This window comes from Ursus maritimus, unplaced genomic scaffold (genome assembly GCF_017311325.1).
Source record: "Ursus maritimus isolate PB19 unplaced genomic scaffold, ASM1731132v1 scaffold_13, whole genome shotgun sequence".
NCBI classification, from domain to species: domain Eukaryota; kingdom Metazoa; phylum Chordata; class Mammalia; order Carnivora; family Ursidae; genus Ursus; species Ursus maritimus.
In genome coordinates, this window is record NW_024423675.1 from 39,955,552 (window position 1) to 39,978,352 (window position 22,801).

At 40.2% G+C, this 22,801-nt stretch overlaps 3 protein-coding genes across 3 annotated transcripts; 1 reads left to right on the forward strand and 2 right to left on the reverse strand.

Moving 5' to 3' along the window:
* The first annotated feature begins 2,369 nt into the window (after positions 1-2,369).
* LOC103663402 (trace amine-associated receptor 6) lies at positions 2,370-3,407 on the forward strand. The gene has a single exon (XM_008691091.2). It carries the CDS (start codon positions 2,370-2,372, stop codon positions 3,405-3,407), a length of 1,038 nt encoding a protein of 345 aa, XP_008689313.2.
* A 14,211-nt stretch (positions 3,408-17,618) lies between these two features.
* Positions 17,619-18,671, reverse strand: LOC103663401 (trace amine-associated receptor 7a). Its single transcript, XM_008691090.2, has one exon. The coding sequence runs from the start codon at positions 18,654-18,656 to the stop codon at positions 17,619-17,621; it is 1,038 nt and encodes a 345-aa protein (XP_008689312.2). The 5' UTR covers positions 18,657-18,671.
* Positions 18,672-21,650: 2,979 nt separating this feature from the next.
* LOC103663400 (trace amine-associated receptor 6-like) lies at positions 21,651-22,719 on the reverse strand. Its single transcript, XM_008691089.2, has one exon. The coding sequence runs from the start codon at positions 22,717-22,719 to the stop codon at positions 21,682-21,684; it is 1,038 nt and encodes a 345-aa protein (XP_008689311.2). The 3' UTR covers positions 21,651-21,681.
* Positions 22,720-22,801: the final 82 nt, after the last annotated feature.

The window sequence follows — 22,801 nt, forward strand, 5'->3', positions numbered from 1 at the left end:
AACTTTTCACCTCTCATTTGCTGGGATTCTTCACTGTCCTCCTTACCTGGCTTAAATGCCAGCAACAAATATTCTAATCACTTCTTAGAAGTGAAGTTGAGGTTGGAAGAAAAGATCATGCACTTGTTCTTATTATTTTTGTTAACAGTTACTCTATCAATCTATCTATTCATCCATCATCTATATATCTATCTGTCATATTATATGATTGGTTATTACATACCACTCACTTCTAACTGTAAGTTCTTTTCCTTTCTTATCTCTTCTCACAGCTCCATATGGTGGGTGCCATTGTTTCCCTATTAGAGATACGTAATCTGAAGCCGGGAGAGGTTAGGTAAGTTGTCCAGGATCACATGGCCAGGATTTGTCCTCAGAGCTTTCTGATTCACAGCCCTGTGCAACGATTCTCCAGGGACGCTACCTTCCTGTCCTGGAGGATGGGCTCTCTCTATAGCTTATGCCCAGCACATTTACTCTCACTGCTTATCACTTTTCAAGAAATGACATGAAGAATAGAAATAAAACCCAAATGGCAGTTAGAAGAATAACAAAAGATCTCATCAAAGAAATAGTGAAATTGGTAATACAAGCTCTCCAAAGTGCTGGCCTCTCTCCTGGCCTCCTTTCAAGCAGCTGTAGTCCCCAGCTAACCTTCTTGTCACCTGTCTGGCCTTGACGGACTTTTTGGTGGCTGTGGCTGTGGCACTCAGTTGCACGATGGGGAGACTGAAAAGAGCATAGGTATGGAATCAGGCCTGAACTTCTCTCCCATCTCCGTGACGGAAGCTCCCTATCTTTTGTCTAGCTTCAGAATAGGCCGGATGTGGGAGACCCTGAGCCCTTGTGGGAGCAGAGAGTCCACGGGAACAGCTGGTGAAATTTCACTGACATCTACTGGCATCTGGTAGCAGGGATGCTGTTAAACACCCTTCAGTGCAGAGGCCGGATCCCCACATCGGAGTTATCTGATCTCAAATGTCCACAGTGCTGAAGTTGAGAAAGTCAGGCCGAGACCTTTGCCTAGGTAAGCAATTATCCTTATTTTACAAAACCAGATTCTCAGAAAATATTAGAAGCAATATTAAAAAGAATCTAATTTTCTTGATAAGGAATCAGGTGGCCAGATGGATTAATGATGATACCTATGGAGCTTTGTAACTTGAAACGCAAATTCACCCACACCTCTGAGGTCATAGCCCTGCAGGGCAAGAGTCTTGAAACTTTCTTTGAGAAGGTTGAATAGTGCTTTTCCTTGCTCTGCGGTGTTCAACAACCCAGGACTGGGAAATGACTAAGGAATCGTGTTCCCATTTTCCAGCTTTCTGCTCATTATTCCTTATTTGAATTCATTTAGCACTGGAAACGGAAATTCTATCAGCTAGAACCATAAATGTGTGTCGTCAGAGGACTCATGGCTCATTTGTCACGTGGACAGAGAGGCATCCCCGATCTGCTTCCAGAGACAATGCCTGAGAGGAGAACTGATCTCCTTTCTACCAGCACTGACAGTCATAGCACCTCAGAAACGCTGGTGTGTCGAAATACCACGTTGTTTTTTAATGCCTGTGTGTGATGTCGTTCACCAATCTCAAGCCATCCTTCATGTGTGTTCCCTCTTCTGTTTGTTGGTAGTCGGTGCAGATGCACAAATGACACCCAACGGGAGAGAAAAAGCCAAGTTTTCACTTTCACTGTTGACACTCTATTGAACTTCTGCACAACAATCCAGTGAGGTGACTACATCAGGACTGAGAGGAGGGGAAACATTCAAGTCTAAGAAAACAGAAATCTTGGACCCAAGAAACATAATGGCTAAGATAATTTAAGGCAAAGGGTTGTTTTGTAGAATACATTTTCCTAATAATCACTGTTGAAAATAATCTTCCAAGTTCACACCTTGCACTACAGGGAATCCCTGCAGGAAATTTCCCATTGATGGCATTTATTTATGTCTTAGGCAGGAACGCAGGTCAGACAACACAGAGATAAAGAGGAGGTGATCCCTCAACCCCACAGTTATATCCCATATCGGACGCTGTTGTGAAGAGGAATTCTAGAGGTAAAAATAGCATATATTTATGATTAAAACGGAATTTTGTCCTATTTCAAAGGAACCAAGCATCTGTTAGTTGAAATTAACCCCCAGTAATCTTGTACGATATAACTTTTGTTCAATTTTATTTTGTTATAGGAAACATTTGAGATTTATAATAATAAATGGGAAACTGAAAAAAACATTAGTAAGAATATCTGATAATGTCTTCAGGTGTCCTGGTGTCCTTATGTTTTTCTCCTCAGGAGTATTAAAAAGCAGAATCCTACATTCATTGCGAAAATCAAGAAGGACAGAATTCTCCACATGCACCATGAGCACCAACTCGTCCCCCCCTGAGGCCCAGCAGCTCTGCTACCCGAACGTGACCGGATCCTGCCTGAAAGCTCCCTACTCGCCTGGACCCCGGCTCATTCTCTACACGCTGTTTGGCTTTGGGGCTGTGCTGGCTGTGTTTGGAAACCTCCTGGTGGTGATTTCCATCCTGCACTTCAAGCAGCTGCACTCTCCAACCAATTTCCTCCTGGCCTCCCTGGCCTGTGCTGACTTCCTGGTGGGGGTGACCGTCATGCCCTTCAGCATGGTCAGGTCCGTGGAGAGCTGCTGGTACTTTGGGCCAAGCTTCTGTACCTTCCACACGTGCTGCGATGTGGCATTCTGTTACTCTTCTCTCTTCCACTTGTGCTTCATCTCCATCGACAGGTACATGGCCGTCACTGACCCTCTGGTCTATCCTACCAAGTGTACGGTGTCTGTGTCTGGGATCTGCATCAGCGTCTCCTGGATTCTGCCCCTTGCATACAGTGGTGCCGTGTTCTACACAGGTGTCTATGACGATGGGCTGGAGGAATTATCTCGTGCCCTCAACTGTGTAGGAGGGTGTCAGACAGTTGTAAATCAAAACTGGGTGTTGATAGATTTTCTATCCTTCTTTATACCTAGCCTTATTATGATAATTCTCTATAGCAATCTTTTTCTTGTGGCCAGACAACAGGCTAAAAAGATTGAACATACTGGAGGCAAAACAGATTCGTCACTAGAGAGTTACAAATCCAGAGTGGCCAAGAGAGAGAGAAAAGCCGCTAAAACGCTGGGTATCACGGTGGTAGCATTTATGATTTCATGGTTACCATACAGTATTGACTCATTAGTTGATGCCTATATGGGCTTCATAACCCCTGCCTATATTTATGAGATTTGCTGCTGGTGTGCTTATTATAATTCAGCCATGAACCCTTTGATTTATGCCTTATTTTACCCGTGGTTCAGGAAAGCCATCAAAGTTATCGTGAGTGGTTCGGTGTTCAAGGACCATTCAGCCACCATGAATTTGTTCTCCGAACAAATGTAAGCAATTGGACTGGGGAAGTTAAAGAAATCTTTACAATTTCCAAATGAAATGAGTTTTAAAAAATCAAATAAGACTATTAATAAAGAGAAAAGAAATTGCAATTCAGACTTAACAGGATAAATCAAGGTTTTCCAGTTCTAACTGTGCACTTCCTTGTCAATTCTCAAAAAATATTTACACGACTAGTAAATGTCAAATCCCTATTTGTTCGCTGCTGCAGAGCTCACTCATTCCCTGCACACACTTCCCTTACCCCCTTTTGCTCTTTTGTCCCATTGATTCTTCTTCCCTTTATAACCTGAAAACATCTTTGGGTTTTTTTTCTTCCCTCTTTTCCTTACAAAATTTTGTACTCGCTCCTACTTGTCAAACATTTCTCTGCAATTAGCTCTCACAGGGCTGTTGCGTTGTTTGTTTGTTTTGCTTTCTTTTTTTTTTCTTTTTTTCTCTTTTTTGGCTTGGCTTTGCTTGTTTCCCCAAGGGAAAATTTGGGGGGCAGCAGTTATTTTGTTTGATGTCTGCACGGTGTATGTGCCTCAACATCTGGATCCTGCCTCTTGTTACAATGGGTGGGATGAAGGAATGAGTAAGTGCCTTCTGTTCCGTAGACGGTTGCGAACTTGCTATCAATCAAGTTTGGATATTGATTGAATCTCTCTCATTTTTCACATTTAGCTTTCTGTACAGGTGGTTCTGTATGGTAATATTTTTCTTGTGGCTAGAAAACAGTCTAAAGAGATGAAAAATATTAATACAAAAAATAGAATCATTATCAGGGACTTGCAAGACTAGGACGACTCAGAGAGAGAGAGAAAAGTGGCTGATAGCCTGGGTGTCACAGTGTAGCATTTTGGGTCTCATGATTACCGCATGCCGTGGTTTCATTCACTGATTCTTCTTTGGGGTTTATGACACCTGCATATGTTTATGAGCTATTTAGTTGTTTTGGTTATTGTAACTCTGCTCTAAATTCTTTGATTTATGCTTATTTTACCCTGGGTTTAGGAGAACATTAAAACTCATAATAAGTGGCCAAACATGAAAAGACAGTTCATGGACTCTAAATTTAATTTCTAAATTAGCCCACATTGATCATTTGAAAAAATTGCCATTGATCTGGTGATATAGTGGAAATTTCCTAATATTTATGATATGAAATACAGTACACTAAAATGATATTTTAAGTGATGGAGGAGAAACAGTTTCTCAATTTTAAGAGCATAACCTTTACGCTGTTACTTTGTCAGTGAGGTGAACATCTGGAAGCATTTGACAGACATGTATTTACTGAATACTGGTCGACACGAGGTTCCTTCAACCTGTGCACTTCCCTGCCTTGCCAGTTGTTTTCTTCCTCTTCCAGGCCTCCCGTATCTTACCTTTCTCTCACTGTCAAAGATTTCCTGGTCCCATATTCCCTGTTAATGTCTTTTCCCCCCTGCCTTTCACTAGACTGGGTTAACTTTGCTTTCATCTGAGCAGCCTGTTTCTTGGGGGCCAGTTTCCTGGAGCTTCTAAGAGGTCTCTCAACCATATACAGCAGCTCTTTCAAACTCAGGACAAGACTCGTATTTTATATTTTGGGGGAATCTTCTGTAAATGTGGGAATCATCGTGGGCAAACAACACAATTTCTTTCATGGTGATTATAGCTTGATGTGACAGTCTTCTCATCACAGGAGGTTGGTTATTTTATCTTCAAGTCACGATGGAGGAAATTTTCTGTCATCTTATTTCTATTAAACACTATGCAAGGACTCATGGGTGGTTCAGTCTGTTAAGCATCCGCTCTTTGTTTCGACTCAGGTCGTGAGATCGAGTCCTGTGTTGGGCTCATGCTCAGCTTGGAGTCTGCTTCTCCCTCTGCCCTTCCCCTGCTTCACCTGTGTCCTCTCTCTCTCTCTCCCTCCCTCAAATAAATAAATAAGTAAAATCTTTAAAAAAAAAATAAACACTATCCAAAGTTTATACATTGCCCCTGATAAAAAATAACACTGTGTTGTAAGTTTATGGGAAAAGGATGGGTTGTAAAAGAAATGTGGATGTGGTATTTAACTTTCTGGAAAAATATTGGTAAGCATCTTGCTTCATGTATTTCATAAGATCAAAACTGATCTCTTCCAAATTAAAAAATAAATTAAAGAAAATATAGGTTTTATAATTTTTCGTGAATGAAATTATAACAGAAAACCCACAGGGATTCATTCACTCAATTTAAATTCTAAACTTTATTTATTTATTTATTTATTTATTTATTTATTTATTTATTTTAAGAAATGTATTTTTTAATTGATTAATTGTTATTATTATTATTTTAAGTAGGCTCTGCATCCAACGTGGAGCCCAGTGCAGGGCTTGAGCTCATGACCCTGAGATCAAAACCTGAGTTGAGATCAAGAATTGGACACTTAACTGACTGAGCCATGAATTTTTTAAACTTTAAAAGGAAACAAAGCCATGTTAAGGAAAAAAAGACATTGAAAAAACTATTGGCAGTATACATGATGAAGAAATGTTAATAGCTTTAAAAACATAGAAGACTTTGACAAAACACTAAGACATAGACAAACATTACACTAAACAAGTCAGTAGCAGTTTTACAGAAGGAAAATCAAATGACTAATAAATACATCAAAATGCCAAATACATGAACAATAAACAATGCTATTAAAAACATAATACAGTTTCATGTATCAAATTGGCAAATATTAGGTGCCCAATCTTAATTAGAGTGTGGGAAATTAAACACCCTCATAAGAGTTGAACATGCTCATATATATCGGGGATAAATTTAATTTAATTTCTCCTTTCTGAAGTGAATTAAAATATTTAAATTAAAATTTAAATCATACATGTCACTTGATTGCTACAGTTCCATTTCCAGAAAGTAATCCTAAGAAAAGAGCCAGGAAAGGAAGCAAGCATGACCAGGACATTTTTTGTATAACTCTTAATTATGAAGTAGAAAAAACCTAGATCAATATGGGGTAAATTAAATAAATTATGCCCCACGTATGTAGCGGAAGGTTATAAAGTCATTAAAAAGTGCAAGAGTTCTGTATACATTGACATGGAAAGACAACCACAATATGTTTTTTGACTAAAATCAAAACAAAACCAAAATACCCTGACCCAGATTATAAAACAGTATATGTCATCTGGCCCTCCTATGTGTATATTTCTATATGCTTTTACAAAGTCTAACTTTATGTATAATGGACAATGTGTGTAGGGAGAGTTTACTTTGCATTTTATCTCTATCATTTTAGTGCTTGTGATGAAATAAATATACTAAAATTGGTATTCAAAATCCACATCTCTATTCTTATCTGAACGTTGAAATTGGATTTCTCTGTTTGCTTCCTTGCTTTATTTTAGGAGAATATCTTTTGAAAATATGTACTATATATTGGCTAACTAAACATAATTAAAAAAAGAAAATATGCATCTGCTATATTTTTCCTACCTAATAAAACTAAATTGCAACTGAGTTTGTATATATTGGGACTACATTTTAAAGTGATTAAAGTATATTGTAGGGACGCCTGGGTGGCTCAGTTGGTTAAGCATCTGCCTTCAGCTCAGGTCCTGATCCCAGGCTCCTGGAACGGAGTCCTGCATCGGGCTCCTTGTTCAGCAGGGAGCCTGCTTCTCCCTCTGCCTGCCACTCCGCCTTCTTGTGCTCTCTGTCTCCCTGACAAATAAATAAATAAAATCTTTAAAATAAAATAAAGTATCTTGCAAATCACATCCTGATGTTAAGTATGTTTGTTGTTGTTGCTAAGTATTTTTAATAAGTTTTTGCAACAAGTGGTTAAGATCGTCCAACCGTCCCCTCTAATATTAATTATGTGCTGCATTCAGGGTTTGTGAAAGCTAGCAAGAGTCTTTTTTCACCTTTCCTTGGTGTTCTATTTCTACTTTTTAGGTCATTTCTTGAAAAGTGATAAGCAGTGACAGTAGATGAGTTGGGCATAAGCCCATCCTCCAGGACAGGAAGGCAGCGTCCCTGGAGAATCGTTGCACAGGACTGTGAATCAGAACGCTCTGAGGACAAATCCTGGCCATGTGATCCTGGACATGTTACCTAACCTCTCCCGGCTTCAGATCACACATCTCTACATATGCTCCAAATAAAGCAATATTACCCACCATACGGAGCTGCGAATAAATATAAGGAAGGAAAAGGACTTATTTATGGTTAGAACTCAGTAGCATATAATAACCAATAACATAAAATGACAAATAGATAAATAGAGTAACCATTAACAAAAATAATAAGAACAAGTGTATGATCTTTTCTTCCAACCTCAACTTCACTTCTAAGAAGTGATTAAAATATTCGTTGCTGGCATTTAAGCCAGGTAAGGAGGACAGTGAAGAATCCCAGCAAGTGAGAGGTGAAAAGTTACTTGCAGTTAGTTGGTTTTCTAGAAAAGTGAGCCTGAAAGGCAGGAGTCACTGATCAGATACACAAACTGGAGGGATTTCAGATCTTGGTACAAGTCCAGATTCTGAAGTTCCAAAAGCTAGAACACTGGAAGTCTGTGTCTAATTAATTTGGTGACAAACATTGACATAGGTCATTTCATGCCTATTTCTTCCACTCTGTCTGGATATTCATGCTTTGGTGCAGAGACAGCATTGTGTGGATTACAAGTGCTTCCCATACTTCACTGGTATATTTCTAATGTCTAATGGATATGCCTTTTCAAATTAAAAAAATCTGCTTTCCAGAAGTCCCAAGGGTTTCAGATAAGAGATTGTAGCCCTAAGAATGAGAAGTCCTAGGCTAAGACCCTGTGAGTGAGAGACTGAGGTGGGGTGGAGAGGATTTCCAGGATCTGGGAGGCAGCTCAGCACATGGTCCAGAACATGGGCTCTGGGTCTCCAGTCTGCCTAGGCTAGAATCCAACTCTCCCCAACTTCTCAGCCTCCCGAGGCCTCAGTATTCTCTGCTGTGAAATGGGGATACTAATACTACCTTCTTCGTGGAGTTATTCTGATGATTGTAGGAATGTATATTTCTAAAGCACTTAATAGAGCAAGTGTTTGTGTTTTACATACTGTGTATCTGGAGAGTAGTACTGGAGAGAGTGCTGGGTACTACAATTCACGTGAAAGAAGGGAGGAGGACTCTGGAGGCTATGCCTGACTGTACTAAGGAGGGCAGAGGAGATGCCATCTGATAACCTTGGGGTTTTAAGGAGGATGGAGGGAGAATGCTGTCATCCCACGAGGAGGAGCCAGGAAAATGCCCACCTCAGCCTCTGCCTGCTGGGAAGCCCAGTCATCAGGTAAAGACCAGGTTTCTAAAAGGTGCAGGGAACCCACACAGAGGAAAACATGTCTCTAATGTTATTTCTCAGTGTTTACGCATTTTGGTGTTGTCTTGTTTGGAGACACAGTCTAGGAACAACACTAGACTGTGGCAAAACTCTCATCGGTCAGAAAAAAATGAGAAAAATAAGAAAAGTGGGACATAAGTCTCATGATGGAAGGTTTACTCAATTTACAGGACTGTCCTTTATTCTTAGATTATATTCTTCTTCAACTTTCGATATTAAAACATACGCATATGAAATTATGGCAAAGTACCTACAGGTTGTCCCTGGTGCTGTTGCTTTTTATTGTGTCCTTAGCTGGCAGAGTTAAAATTTAGCAGTTGATTTGTTTAGTGCCCCCATTTTAAGCCAATTTTATTATTTCTAATACAAATTTCTACAAACTATTATTTTGACCCATTGGTATTTTTAATAGCAAAGGTGGTATTTTCAGCAAATAAGCCTTTTATTACACCCTCAAAACAAACCTGGACAGCATCTGGTCAACTCTAGGCTTATTAGAGACAGTGAAGTAATAATGACTGTTAATAAACCTGACATGAGCCAGTGGAAACAGATGTCCTTCTAGAGAACCTTCTAGAGAAAGCAATATGAAATGTCTACTAAGAAAAAGAATTCTTTTGCAATTTTCCTTTTTTTTCTACATCTTTGAATGTTATTAGCAGAGTCTAGGTTATTTTATACATTCGTATTTGGGGTTAGTCTGTAAAAAGCAACTAGCCCAGAGCTGAGATGCCATGTAAATTGACGTTCTTCCTTAAGCCTCTAAAATTCTTGCACATGTATGAGTCTTCCTATCTTGCTCATAAGACCATCTTGAGTAAACGTATTTGTATTAGATAAAGATCATGGTTAAGGGGATCATGTTTCTCAGGGGTTATGTCTTCTAACCCCAACGGCAGGACTTGGAGGCAAACTTTCGATTGTCTTGCATCATCCAAAGTTTTCAGTCTCTTCTCTGCACCTGACAATCAGTTGGCAAGTTTTGAACTTCCCAGACATTCCTAAAATAAAAGTGCATTAAGTAAACCATCTCCCCAGTGACTCAAAGTGTGAAACATTTCTCATTATCAGGGAAAAAGATGCATTAATGATCTCTGTGTCTTTCCAGTGCCCAAACTCAGACATTTGTTAACGAGAGGAAGGGGAGAAAAATGTTTGTACTCTTGTCTCTTTGGACTAGAGGCTGAAGCTAACCAAACACAAATCAGAGCCAGAGTGTTCGACTGTAAATGAGCAGAGTTCAGCACTGATAACACGATCAATACAGCTAATTGACGGTCCAAGCAATCTGCCAAGTTAGTTATAGCTGAATCAGTTCTCAGTTTGACTCATCACATAATTAATTTGTGTTTAACAAGTATTTCCTAGAAATGTGTGTTAACTGCTTATGGAAAACTTGGGGGTGAGAAACAACATGAAATTAATTTTTCCCCGATCACAGCCTCTAATTGTGCTCTAGCAAGTCTTCCTTCATTCTTTCATTAGATCAAGACATATCGTAGAATCACTCTTGAGTGTTAAAAATTCAATTTTATTGAATTCAGTTTTAAAAATTAAATAATTTAATTCCATTTTTAAACTCAAGTTTAAAACTACAATTTATATCTAACTGAATATCCCTGTCCTCGTTATGTCCAGCGCCAGCCAAGTTTGGACTTAAAAAGCCTGGTTTAGGGATGGGGCATGTCTGATCTTTTACTCTTTATCCCGTCCTCCTCTTCTGCTCTATGCCATAGGGAGCAACAGAGAATAGAAGAAAAGGAGTGCAACACTTTTATACTGAATTTGGTCTCCTTATAACTTTTGGTTAATGGTCATGACCCCTGTGTTGTGACGTCATATACCATCCCAACGGTATGTGGGTCCTTCGGGCATCCCTGCAGGAGGCATTCCCATCCCCAGGTCCCTGGGCTTGTGGTCAGTGCTCAGTTGACTTTTCCCAACATCGTCCTTCAGTGGACGTGTCACAGACTCTCGGTGTACCCTGCAATGGGAGGCCTGCAGGAAGGGACACACCTGACAGGCTTCCACATGTCCTCTAGGCCACACGAAATTAATCTGTCGGTGCCACCTGGATAGTTGGTAGGACAGGCTTCCTCCTTGTGCTGGCCTGTTTCTCCTTCCAGCCATCTTCCTCCAACTCCGCTTTCTTCTGCTCAACATAGAGACAGGGCAGGTCAGCAGGACTGTCTGGGCAGGTCAGCGGGGAATCAGTTTGAAACATCTTGCCAGTACCTTCTTTAATGGAGAGATTCCCTGGATGAAGGAACCCCAGAAACAAAGGTCTATAAGGTTTCCCTTCATGGACAGACTCTAAGGAGGAGTTGGAACTTCAACTAGAATGGCTCAGCTCTATCAGGGGACCAGACGTCTCTCGAAAGGAGTCATGCGTGTACCTCATCACAGAGCCTCCAGTTGGGCACCTGGCGCATTCAGGGCATTGTCCATCAAGACTCTGACACTCCCAGGTGTGAGGACAATTTTGTCCCATTAGTAATATTCTCCTTATTCCATTGCTGCTCCGCTCTGGAGGACGGGTGGGACCACGGGCAGGAAAGCAGAGTGGAAAGCAGATTGATACTCCTCCCCACTCTAGGGCCCGAGGGCCTGGGCCTGGACACCCCTGAAAGATAAGAGTACTGAACTGGGTGTGATTGCAAAGCTTTAATCTGAATTAGAAAGAATTTATTATGGGCTTATAAATATTGGAAATTGAGTGGAAAGCAACCAGATCCGCTTAGAGTGTTATTAAAACATGGGCAAGGGAGCGTCAATAGAGTGTTTGCCTGTTGCAGCAGAGACAACGGTAAAGCCGTTTTCTGTTCGCGGCGCACCAAGCTCAGACGGTCTCAAATCTAGTGACATGTTCAGTGAGCCAGACCTCCACATAGACCAACAGAAAGGACGAATCTGATGACTACAGTTCCACTCCTTCATGCTTTTTCTGAATAATTTGAAGAATACTTGCCACCACCCTACCATACATTTTGAGAGACCTCATTCATTTCTTAGAAAGCAAATGATAATTAAACAATCATTAATAATTCTGAATACACTCTTTAACTTCTCCTGTTTAAGCTTTCATGAATAAAATAAATGTATCATTGATGAAATGCTCTTCAGAATGTGACCACTTGATTTCTAGCTCAATATTCAGGGTCGATCTTTCAAACACTAAAAAACTGTATAGCAGGATGGAGGCCATGATGGGTTGGAACGCATGCTATTCTGAGAGACAGAGCCAGCCCTGGAGATGTCCTCCCTTGCCTCACACTGATCTTTCAGCTGCTGGATCATGAGGAGCCTTTGGAGTCTGGGGAGAAGTTTCTAGGGAAAGTAAACAGCGAGTTGCGTGGGGGTTTAGGGCCATAGATATTTCCCAACCAGTATTAAGCATTTCAGTGTTTTCACAATTGGGATGGTTGATTGGTACATATCATCAGAAGATCAGCCCCACGAAGATAGTTGAACACTGTACCTTAATCCTAAAATCCCAGTGAAATGCCTCAAAAAGCATTTCTGAAAGATAAAAATCAGATGGGATCATATTGATTGAAAAACAACCCAAAATACACACAGTAAAAGGTTACCAGAGATAAGAGCTGTTCTTTCCAATAGAGCCAGGAAGAACAATCACAAAGAGTATAAAAGGAAGGAAATATTAAAAAGCAATTGTAGGGCCACCTGGGGGATTCAGTGGGTTAAGCGTCTGCCTTTGACTCAGGTCATGGGTCCTGGAATTGAGGCCCACATCGGGTTCCCTGCTCGGCGGAGAGTCTGCCTCTCCCTCTGCCACCCCCCTCCCTTGCGCTCTCTCTCTCTCTCAAATAAATAAATATAACCTTAAAAAATTTTTTTTTTAAAAAAAGCAATTGCAGGGGAAGTTTCTTCTGGGTGAAAGAAAGGTCTGAGGCTTTAAATTGAAAGTACAAAGAGGACAACTGAAAAAAAAGAACACAGCAACAGGCAACAAATTCAGACAAGTATAAAAAGAAAATCTGAAACGGGCCACAGGGAATCCCTTAGCTTCAATTAAGGAATGGAGTCATGCTGGCTTCACACAGCTCCTCAGTGTGCTTGTCCTATAAGTCAATGGAGAAATCCATTTAAAGTTCTCAGGGATTTTCTTTTTTGAACCACAATTCTAATTCTCATTAACATCATGATTGTAACTGAAGTCCTATAAAGTTGTTCAAAGCTAATCGAGAATCATAAATGTGTACGTGTGTGTGGAGGAGCGGGCCATGGATCCATGGAACCAGGCAAGCCAGGTCTAGGGGAGGGGAGTGGAGGCAGCCTTCAGAAAGGAGAGGTTGTGCTGGGACCACAGGTTAGAGGAGATGAGAAGCTTCAGCTCAGGCCCTGCTGCTGGAGTGTGGCCAGCCCTCTACAGGGATTCACTAGATGCCGGCTGTCTGACCTCGGGCAGGTTACTTAAGCCACGGCCTGCATGTGGTAAAGGATGGCTTAATTTAGATTATTTTAAAGGTAACTTTCAGGTTTTCACAGTCTAATGTCTGGGTGGTAAGGGGTACGTGGAAAAATACGTTTCTGCTTTGGGAATTTTTCTGTCCCTTGAATTCAATGACCAGTGCCCTGTAGTGAGAGAATGAGACTCTTTTCAGAGGACAGTTCGAATAAAATTCATTTTCATGAGTGGTCACACTCGTATGCTACAAATTAACACATACGCATCTGCAGTATTGATAATGATAAGCACTGTGAGATCATATGGAATCTGAAAGAAAAATCAGATACAATAAATTGATTGAAAAATCAGAGTTGAGAAAAACACAACCCAAACTGCACTCAATATAAGGTTTTTAAAGAGGTAAGAGCCATTCTTACCAATAGAGCTTGAGAGAAATTCTAAGTCTATTATTGTCTTAATGGGACCATGCACATTCTATATTAACTCATTAAAATATTTCTATATTTAAAGAAATACACAGCTATTTATTCAATAAACATTTATTGATGATCCATTATTTCCAAGTATAGCGTAAGGCCCAGCGGGGCCTTCTCCTTAGTAACATAGTATTTTTGAATGAACAAATATGCACAACAGAACATTAGAAAGCAGAAAGTAATGTCATAGACACATTGAACATGGCAGTTCCTAAGACAGGAGGACATATAGAAATGTTTCTACAATCTCTATTGTTTTAGTCTTTGCACATGGAAAAATAAAGAGAAACTTTACAAGGTACTGTTAAATACATGAACTATTAAAGGGACATAAACTTTGCAAACATAATCATATTGTTATTCATAATAATGAACTAATGATAACTGTGGAAGAGAGAAAGTGAGACTTCTAATCTCAATGATGTTTAGATGAGATTGAGTGATTCGTGTGGAGAAAAGGTGCAAAGGAGCCAAATGAATTAATAGTATAAAACAAGATCATGATTGCACGTGGTATGCGGGCCAATCCTGCCTTAGTAGTTAAGATACAGTTTATCGGGGCGCCTGGGTGGCATAGCGGTTAAGCGTCTGCCTTCGGCTCAGGGCGTGATCCCGGCGTTATGGGATCGAGCCCCACATCAGGCTCCTCCGCTATGAACCTGCTTCTTCCTCTCCCACTCCCCCTGCTTGTGTTCCCTCTCTCGCTGGCTGTCTCTCTCTCTCTGTCACATAAATAAATAAAATCTTAAAAAAAAAAAAAAGATACAGTTTATCCGAATAACCCTCCCTTCAGCCTCAGGGGAAAAGCCTTGTACAGCAAAATACTATTTCCATAATGAAGAAGTATAGATCAGTGGAAAAATGTTGTTGAAAATGTTACATCAGGGGGACGCTTGGGTGGCTCAGTCGGTTAAGTGTCTGCCTTCGGCTCAGGTCATGATCTCAGGGCCATGGGATCGAGGCTCCTGTCCGGCTCCCTGCTCAGCTGGGAGTCTGCTTCTCCCTCTCCTTCTGCCCCTCTCTCCACTTACGTTCTCTCTCTCTCAAATAAATAAATAAAATCTTAAAATGTTACATCATAGCAAATCAATTACTCCCTCCAGTGTCCCCATCTACCCCAAAGAACTTGGCACTTTTCTTTACGATGCTCATATTTTCCTTTGGTAGAAATTGGTATAAAAACCTTGTGTTCCAAATCGCCCCCAAGGACTTGGATGCAGAGAGGCTGGGCCACATTCTCCTCTGTGAGGGAGGACTAGCTGGTGGCAGGTACACTTACCCTCTGACTGCCTATGAGTCAGCTTCTACCGTTTAACAACTGTGCCACCTTGGCACGCGACTCACCTCCTTATGCCTCAGGCTCCTCACTAATGGAACAGTAGTCATAATATTCCCCTTCTTATAGGGTTATTGTGCAGATGAAGGAGGCTAGTGCAGGTAAGGGGTCCATGCACAGAATGAGGGTGCCCTGACTTAGATAAACCATCATTAGGTTGAAATGGTTTTTAGTGTGACATCCTTCCAGTTCTGAACCAATGCCCTGTAGTTAGAGAATGAGACTCTTTTCAGAGGATGGTTCAAATAAAATTCATCTTCATGACTGGTCACACGCGTATGCTACAAACTAACACATATAAACCTGCAGCATTGATAATAATAAGCACTGTGAGATTCATACGGAAAGGGGTTTTAGCGTTACATCCTTCCAGTTCCAGTTCCAGTTCCAGAGCTCACGTATGCATCCCAGAAGAACTCAGTACATGTTCATGGAAGCAAAGGCCAATAGCAAAGTCCCCACACAGCCAGGAATAGTTCACAGAAGAGAATAATGAGGGAAGGAGCTGGTTTCTTCAAGATGAAGGTTTCACACTCATAAAAAGTACAATAGTATAATAGTATGTTGGTCTAGGAAGGAAGTGGTAAAAATTAAAAGGTTTGTCTAATTTTGAAAGGCTACTAAAAAAAGAAGACAGTGTAAATGTATTAAACTGATGTTGAAAGTGCTTATTTGAATCCAGAAGCTTTGTGATATTCCCCAGATTTCTTAAACACGTTGGTTTTAGCTTCTTTATCTTTCAAATGACACAGGGGCGCCTGGGTGGCTCAGTCAGTTAAGGGGCTGAGTTCGGCTCAGGACATGATCTCAGGATCCTGGGATAGAGCCCCACGTTGCATCGGGCTCCTTGCTTGGTGGGGTGTCTGCTTCTCCAGCTCCCTCTGTCCTCCCCACCTCGCTTATGCTCTGTCTCTCTCAAATAAATAAAATCTTTAAAAAAATAAAAGAATTTAATGAAGCAGTGTGAAGATTCTATAACTGGCAGAACAGGATGAGAAGAAGTTGCTACATTGAAACCAGTGGAGTCCAAAGAAATTGATGGTATTCAGGGCTGGAACTAAAGAGTTGTAGGTAAAATGATACTAAACATTCTAGGGTGCCTTTGATCATCTGTAAAATCCAATAAAGACAGGAGAGTGTCTCACAAGCACAGTATAATCAGAAATAATACACTATTTCAGGAAAGGTTTACCACTTCATAGCATTTGTGTAATATAGAAATGACATGCTAGTAGACAATGTCGATTTACATCAAGCTAGAAATTTGAAAAATATAGCAAGATTATTGTGACATATATTCCCTCCTGCTCCAAAGATCTGATATCTGATTTTGAAATCTTGGTGTGTGATTGCAATAAAGCTAGGGCTAGAATAGAATCAGTAATTTATTTACATTGTGCGTGAGTACCCTTCAGTGTTAGTAGGAAGAAAAGACTGAAATAACTGGGTTGCTTGATCCTCTGTGAATTGCGTAACTAGTTCAGTTTCCCTTTTTCGCCTTTGAACAAAGTTTGTGGGTCATATGAAAAGCATTTTGCAGGTTCTGTCTTGGCTTCTCTTTATGCCCTATATTTCAGTTTTCTTTCTTCTTTTGAACACATTTTTAATTTGCATTTTCACATATATGCTTCAAAGCCCCTGTAAGTAATTTTTGGAACAAAGTTCAACTACGTGAATAAAAAAGAGATGAATTTTAAAATAAAGTAATGAATGATAATCTTAAAATCCTTTCTTTAGACAAATGCTAACTGCCAAAATTTCTGAACCCTAATGTAATTCTAGGAGCAGACTTACCAGGAAGAAGCTTACGGAATAAATGTGACTTTTTTTTTTTTTTAATGATGCCAGTTATCTTTCCATTGTAAATAACTGAATTGATATTGCAGTGAGTAGATGTGTCTCTTGATTGAGTTTTTCTGACTCTGAATCACATTTTTGGACTCACAGATCTGAACCCCAGACAGTGCAGACTCATTCCCTTACCTTGTCAGAGCAAAGAGGCACCAACTTTTTAAGTATCTCTTAGTTGTATTTACATTTTAATAAAAAAATATTGCAAAGGAACAAAGAGAAGATACAGCCAGGGATTGACTCATATAAAGTAACAAAAGGCAGGATTTAGAATAACAAAAATATACTAGGCTCTTCATATAGATTGTAGCTCAGAGTAAACTAAGCCACCCAAGATCACAGCTTTAAATGGCAAAGTTGGTACCGTAGTCCGGGCCTTTCTGGCTCCAAGGCCATGCCGTTTCCTTCACAAATGGGTTTTAATGTTGCATTTACCAAAGAACTATGAACCTGAATGTAAGCATTCCAGTCGAAAGCATAATTCAATTATTTTACATTAGAAGATCTTGCATAAAGGGTGCCTGGGTGGCTCAGTCAGTTAAGCATCTGCCTTCAGCTCAGGCCATGATCTGAGGGTCCTGGGATCAAGCCCCATGTCAGGCTCCCTGTTCAGTGGCGAGTGTGCTTCTCCCTCTCCCTCTGTGATCTCTCTCACTCTCACTCTCTCTCAATTAAATAAGGATCTTAAAAAAAACAAATCTTGCACAATTATGATTAATTTTTTTCTCCCAATGCCATGCTCATTGCAAATCTATTTTCAATCTAAAACCTACACTTGCTCAGACAATAAATTGATGGTTGAGGAATTCTCTCTCAAGACGCTGCCAGTGACAATTAGTTTGATGGCTTTTCGAAACCAAGGATAAAAGAAAGCATAAATCAAGGGGTTCATTGCTGAGTTATAGTAAGCAATCCAAACCAATATTTCATAGATATATGTGGGTGTGATGAAACCCAGGTAGGCATCAATGACGGAATCAATGAAGTAGGGCAACCATGAAATCAAGAAGGCTATCACTGCGATTCCCAGGGTTTTTGCTGCTTTTCTCTCCCTCTTGGCCACTCTGTCTCTGTAGCTGTCTGCTGATCTCACCGTCTTATTGCTCATACTTTCAATTCTTCTAGCCTGTTGTTTAGCGATGAGGAAGATCTTGGAGTAAACAATTATCATCACAAGCGTGGGTATGAAAAATAATAGAAAATTGACCAATACCCAACTTTGATTCACTGCAATTTGGCAGCCTCCCACGCAGGTGAGAGCACTTACTAGATCCTCCAGCCCAGCTTCATTTGCACCTGTTCCAAGAAGGGAAAAACTATAAATAATTGAAAGGAGCCAAGAGAAGGCAATACATAGGCCAGACATAGACGCTGTGAACCTGGTGGGATAGACCAGAGGATCAGTGACAGCAATGTATCTATCAAGAGAAATAAAACCCAAGTGGTAGATGGAAGCGTAGCAGAACGACCCTTCGAAACAAGAGTGAAATTTACAGTAACTCTCCCCGAAGTACCAGCAGCTCTCCACAGACCTCACTGTGCTGAAGGGCATGACGGTCACTCCCACCAAGAAGTCAGCACAGGCCAGGGACACGATCAGAAAGTTTGTAGGTGTGTGCAGCTGTCTGAAGTGAAGGATTGAAATCATCACCAAGAGGTTTCCAAATACAGTCAGCACAGCTCCAAAGCCAAACACTGCATAGAGAATCACGCGGGGGCCTGGCGAGTAGGGAGTTTTGACACAGGATCCGTTCAGGTTCTCAAAGCACATTTGCACAGCTGCAGGAGGGAGCAAATCACTGCTCATGATTCTCCGTTTTGCTACCCGGAAAAACCGTCGTCTTCTGTGGCTAAGAACGTCATTCCAGTTGTTAAAAGTCCTTTTAAAAAGGATATGTACAATAGGTCAGTAATTGCTGGTACGTTCTTGCCCTATTTCTTTGTAAATCCAAATCCTTATTTTCATATTTAAAAAGTGATTCATATCTTTATCTCAAAATATTTCACTTTGTAATGAATAAGCATTTAATTTTCATCATTACATAAAAGGCTGTTTATTTTAATGGAAAAAATAGTTTCTCTGTGTCACCTTAGTCTTTCATATCTGAGACACGTTGGTCATCAAGGAGCTGTTAGATGATGCACACACGCCACTTTTTGTTTGCGTCGCCCCTCAACTTATCAGAGCTATATTAATGCTCGAATGACTCTGTCCTCTCAGGAAAGCAGCCAAATAATTCCAAACACCCAGAGCCCTTAAGATTGAATCCCCATAGTGCAAGGTGTGGAAAGAAAAAAAAATCTAAATAATGATTATCTTTATGCTAAAAATAAGTTTAGACCCTTCTAATTTCCAAATGACATCTGACCTTTTCATGAAATAGAAATGGAAATAGGGCCCGTCCTTAAAAACCTTTGTCTAAAATTTGAAACCATATTGTTCATTCTTACCGATTACTGGAGATTGCATTTTCATTTTTGCAAGAACCATTTATTTATGATTCCTGTTTGTCCCTAAAGCTTTCAAATAAGCTCTTTATCTTTCCATCATTGGTTTGTGTTACAGAAATTAAATGCAGAATCATTTATTAAAATCTAGAATGTCTCAGGTTGAGTTTTAATAATTCTGATTTGGAAAAACAGGCGTGTGGAAATACAGTGTTTACCTCATGAAAATACACAAAGGAAGTGTATGTACACCTAAAAAGCAGGTTTTTTCTAAGGTTTTTTGGTTTTGTTCGTTTGGTAGTTTGTTTAATTTCTGAATGGGAACTGTTGGGAAGATATTAAAGAAATAATATGAAAAAAATCTTTGGAACATGGATATTCCTATATTATATTTTAGATTTTACCATTGACAAATTTCTTTTTCCTCTTAGGTCTCTAGAACAGATCTCAGCTTAGGCTTTGAAAAAGATTTTTCTAATAAATTAATTCTGGTCACTTTTAAAAATTAGCCTTTTCATATTGAGGTATAATTGATGTTTGAAAAATGTACACTTTCAAAGTGTGCAGGCTGATGACTTATGATAAATATATCCACCCATGTATCCACTTTGGCAATCAAGGTATAGAACATTTTCAATGTCCCAACCCAGTAATTTCCCTGAGCCCTTTTACAGTAGATCTCACCCTAGACTGCCCTAGGCAACCACTGATGTTCATTCTATCACTACAGATTAATTTGTCCGGTCTAAAAATCACATGAGAAAAGAATCACACAATATGTCCCATCTGTGACCTTCCTTCTCTCAGCTCAATGTCTGTGAGATTCATCCATTAATGGGTATACTTAGCGGTTCATTGTTACTGCTAAATAGCAATCCATTGTACGAATTAATCACAATTATTTTATTCATTTACCTGTCGATAGACGTTTAGATTGTGTTTATTTTGGGGTTCTTAGTAACAGTGTTGCTAAAAACATTCATGTATAATTCTTTGCAAAGACATATGTTTTCATTTCCTTTTGGGAAATACCTAGGAGTAGAATTCTTATATGCAAACTGTATGTTTATCTGTACAAGAAACTACAAACTATCTTGGAAAGTAATCGCACCATTTTACACGCCCACCAACAATCTATGAGCATTCCAGTTGCTCCAAGTCCCCTTCAACACCTGGTATTGCCAATTCTTTTTATTTTATTTATTTATTTATTTATTTATTTATTTATTTTATTTATTTGACAGAGATAGAGACAGACAGCAAGAGAGGGAACACAAGCACGGGAAGTGAGAGAGGAAAAAGCAGGCTCATAGCGGAGGAGCCTGATGTGGGGCTCCATCCCACAACGCTGGGATCACGCCCTGAGCCGAAGGCAGACGCCCAACCGCTGTGCCACCCAGGTGCCCCAATTCTTTTTATTTTAACCACTCTAGACAATGTTAGTAGTATCTCATGTTTTTAATTTAATGAATGGTGGTATTACGAATTTGTTCATGTTATTCTTGGTTAGTAATGTATCCACTTTGGTGAACTGTTCATTAACATTTTTGCCCATTTTTAATTGGGTTTTAAATTTTCTAATTACTGAGTTGACTGGGTACGAGTCCTTCCTAAATAGATGTTATCAATATTGGACTTCTTAATTTTTCTTCTCTTTAGACTGTTTTCTAGCCACAAGAAAAATATTACCATACAGAATCGTCCGTACAGAAAACTAAATGTGAAAAATGATAGAAACTCGATCAATATCCAAACTTGATTGATAGCAAGTTTGCAACCATCTATGGAACAGAAGGCACTTACTCATTCCTTCATCCCACCCATTGTAACAAGAGGCAGGATCCAGATGTTGAGGCACATACACCATGCAGACATCAAACATAATAACTGCTGCCCCCCAAATTTTCCCTTGGGGAAACAAGCAAAGCCAAGCCAAAAAAGAGAAAAAAAGAAAAAAAAAAGAAAGCAAAACAAACAACGCAACAGCCCTGTGAGAGCTAATTGCAGAGAAATGTTTGACAAGTAGGAGCGAGTACAAAATTTTGTAAGGAAAAGAGGGAAGAAAAAAAAACAAAGATGTCTTCAGGTTATAAAGGGAAGAAGAATCAATGGGACAAAAGAGCAAAAGGGAGTAAGGGAAGTGTGTGCAGGGAATGAGTGAGCTCTGCAGCAGCGAACAAATAGGGATTTGACATTTACTAGTCATGTAAATATTTTTTGAGAATTGACAAGGAAGTGCACAGTTAGGACTGGAAAACCTTGATTTATCCTGTTAAGTCTGAATTGCAATTTCTTTTCTCTTTATTAATAGTCTTATTTGATTTTTTAAAACTCATTTCATTTGGAAATTGTAAAGATTTCTTTAACTTCCCCAGTCCAATTGCTTACATTTGTTCGGAGAACAAATTCATGGTGGCTGAACGGTCCTTGAACACCGAACCACTCACGATAACTTTGATGGCTTTCCTGAACCACGGGTAAAATAAGGCATAAATCAAAGGGTTCATGGCTGAATTATAATAAGCACACCAGCAGCAAATCTCATAAATGTAGGCAGGGGTTATGAAGCCCATATAGGCATCAACTAATGAGTCAATACTGTATGGTAACCATGAAATCATAAATGCTACCACCGTGATACCCAGAGTTTTAGCGGCTTTTCTCTCTCTCTTGGCCACTCTGGATTTGTAACTCTCTAGTGACGATTCTGTTTTGCCTCCAGTATGTTCAAACTTTTTAGCCTGTTGTCTGGCCACAAGAAAAAGATTGCTATAGAGAATTATCATAATAAGGCTAGGTATAAAGAAGGATAGAAAGTCTATCAACACCCAGTTTTGATTTACACCTGTCTGACACCCTCCTACACAGTTGAGGGCACGAGATAATTCCTCCAGCCCATCGTCATAGACTCCTGTGTAGAACACGGCACCGCTGTATGCAAGGGGCAGGATCCAGGAGACGCTGACGCAGATCCCTGACACAGACACCGTGCACTTGGTAGGACAGACCAGAGGGTCAGTGATGGCCATGTACCTGTCGATGGAGATGAAGCACAAGTGGAAGAGAGAAGAGTAACAGAATGCCACGTTGCAGCACGTGTGGAAGGTACAGAAGCTTGGCCCAAAGTACCAGCAGCTCTCCACGGACCTGACCGTGCTGAAGGGCATGACGGTCACCCCCACCAGGAAGTCAGCACAGGCCAGGGAGGCCAGGAGGAAATTGGTTGGAGAGTGCAGCTGCTTGAAGTGCAGGATGGAAATCACCACCAGGAGGTTTCCAAACACAGCCAGCACAGCCCCAAAGCCAAACAGCGTGTAGAGAATGAGCCGGGGTCCAGGCGAGTAGGGAGCTTTCAGGCAGGATCCGGTCACGTGCGGGTAGCAGAGCTGCTGGGCCGCAGGGGGGGACGAGTTGGTGCTCATGGTGCATGTGGAGAATTCTGTCCTTGATTTTCACAAAGAAAATAGGATGCTACTTTTCAATACATCTGGGAAAAAAATCTAA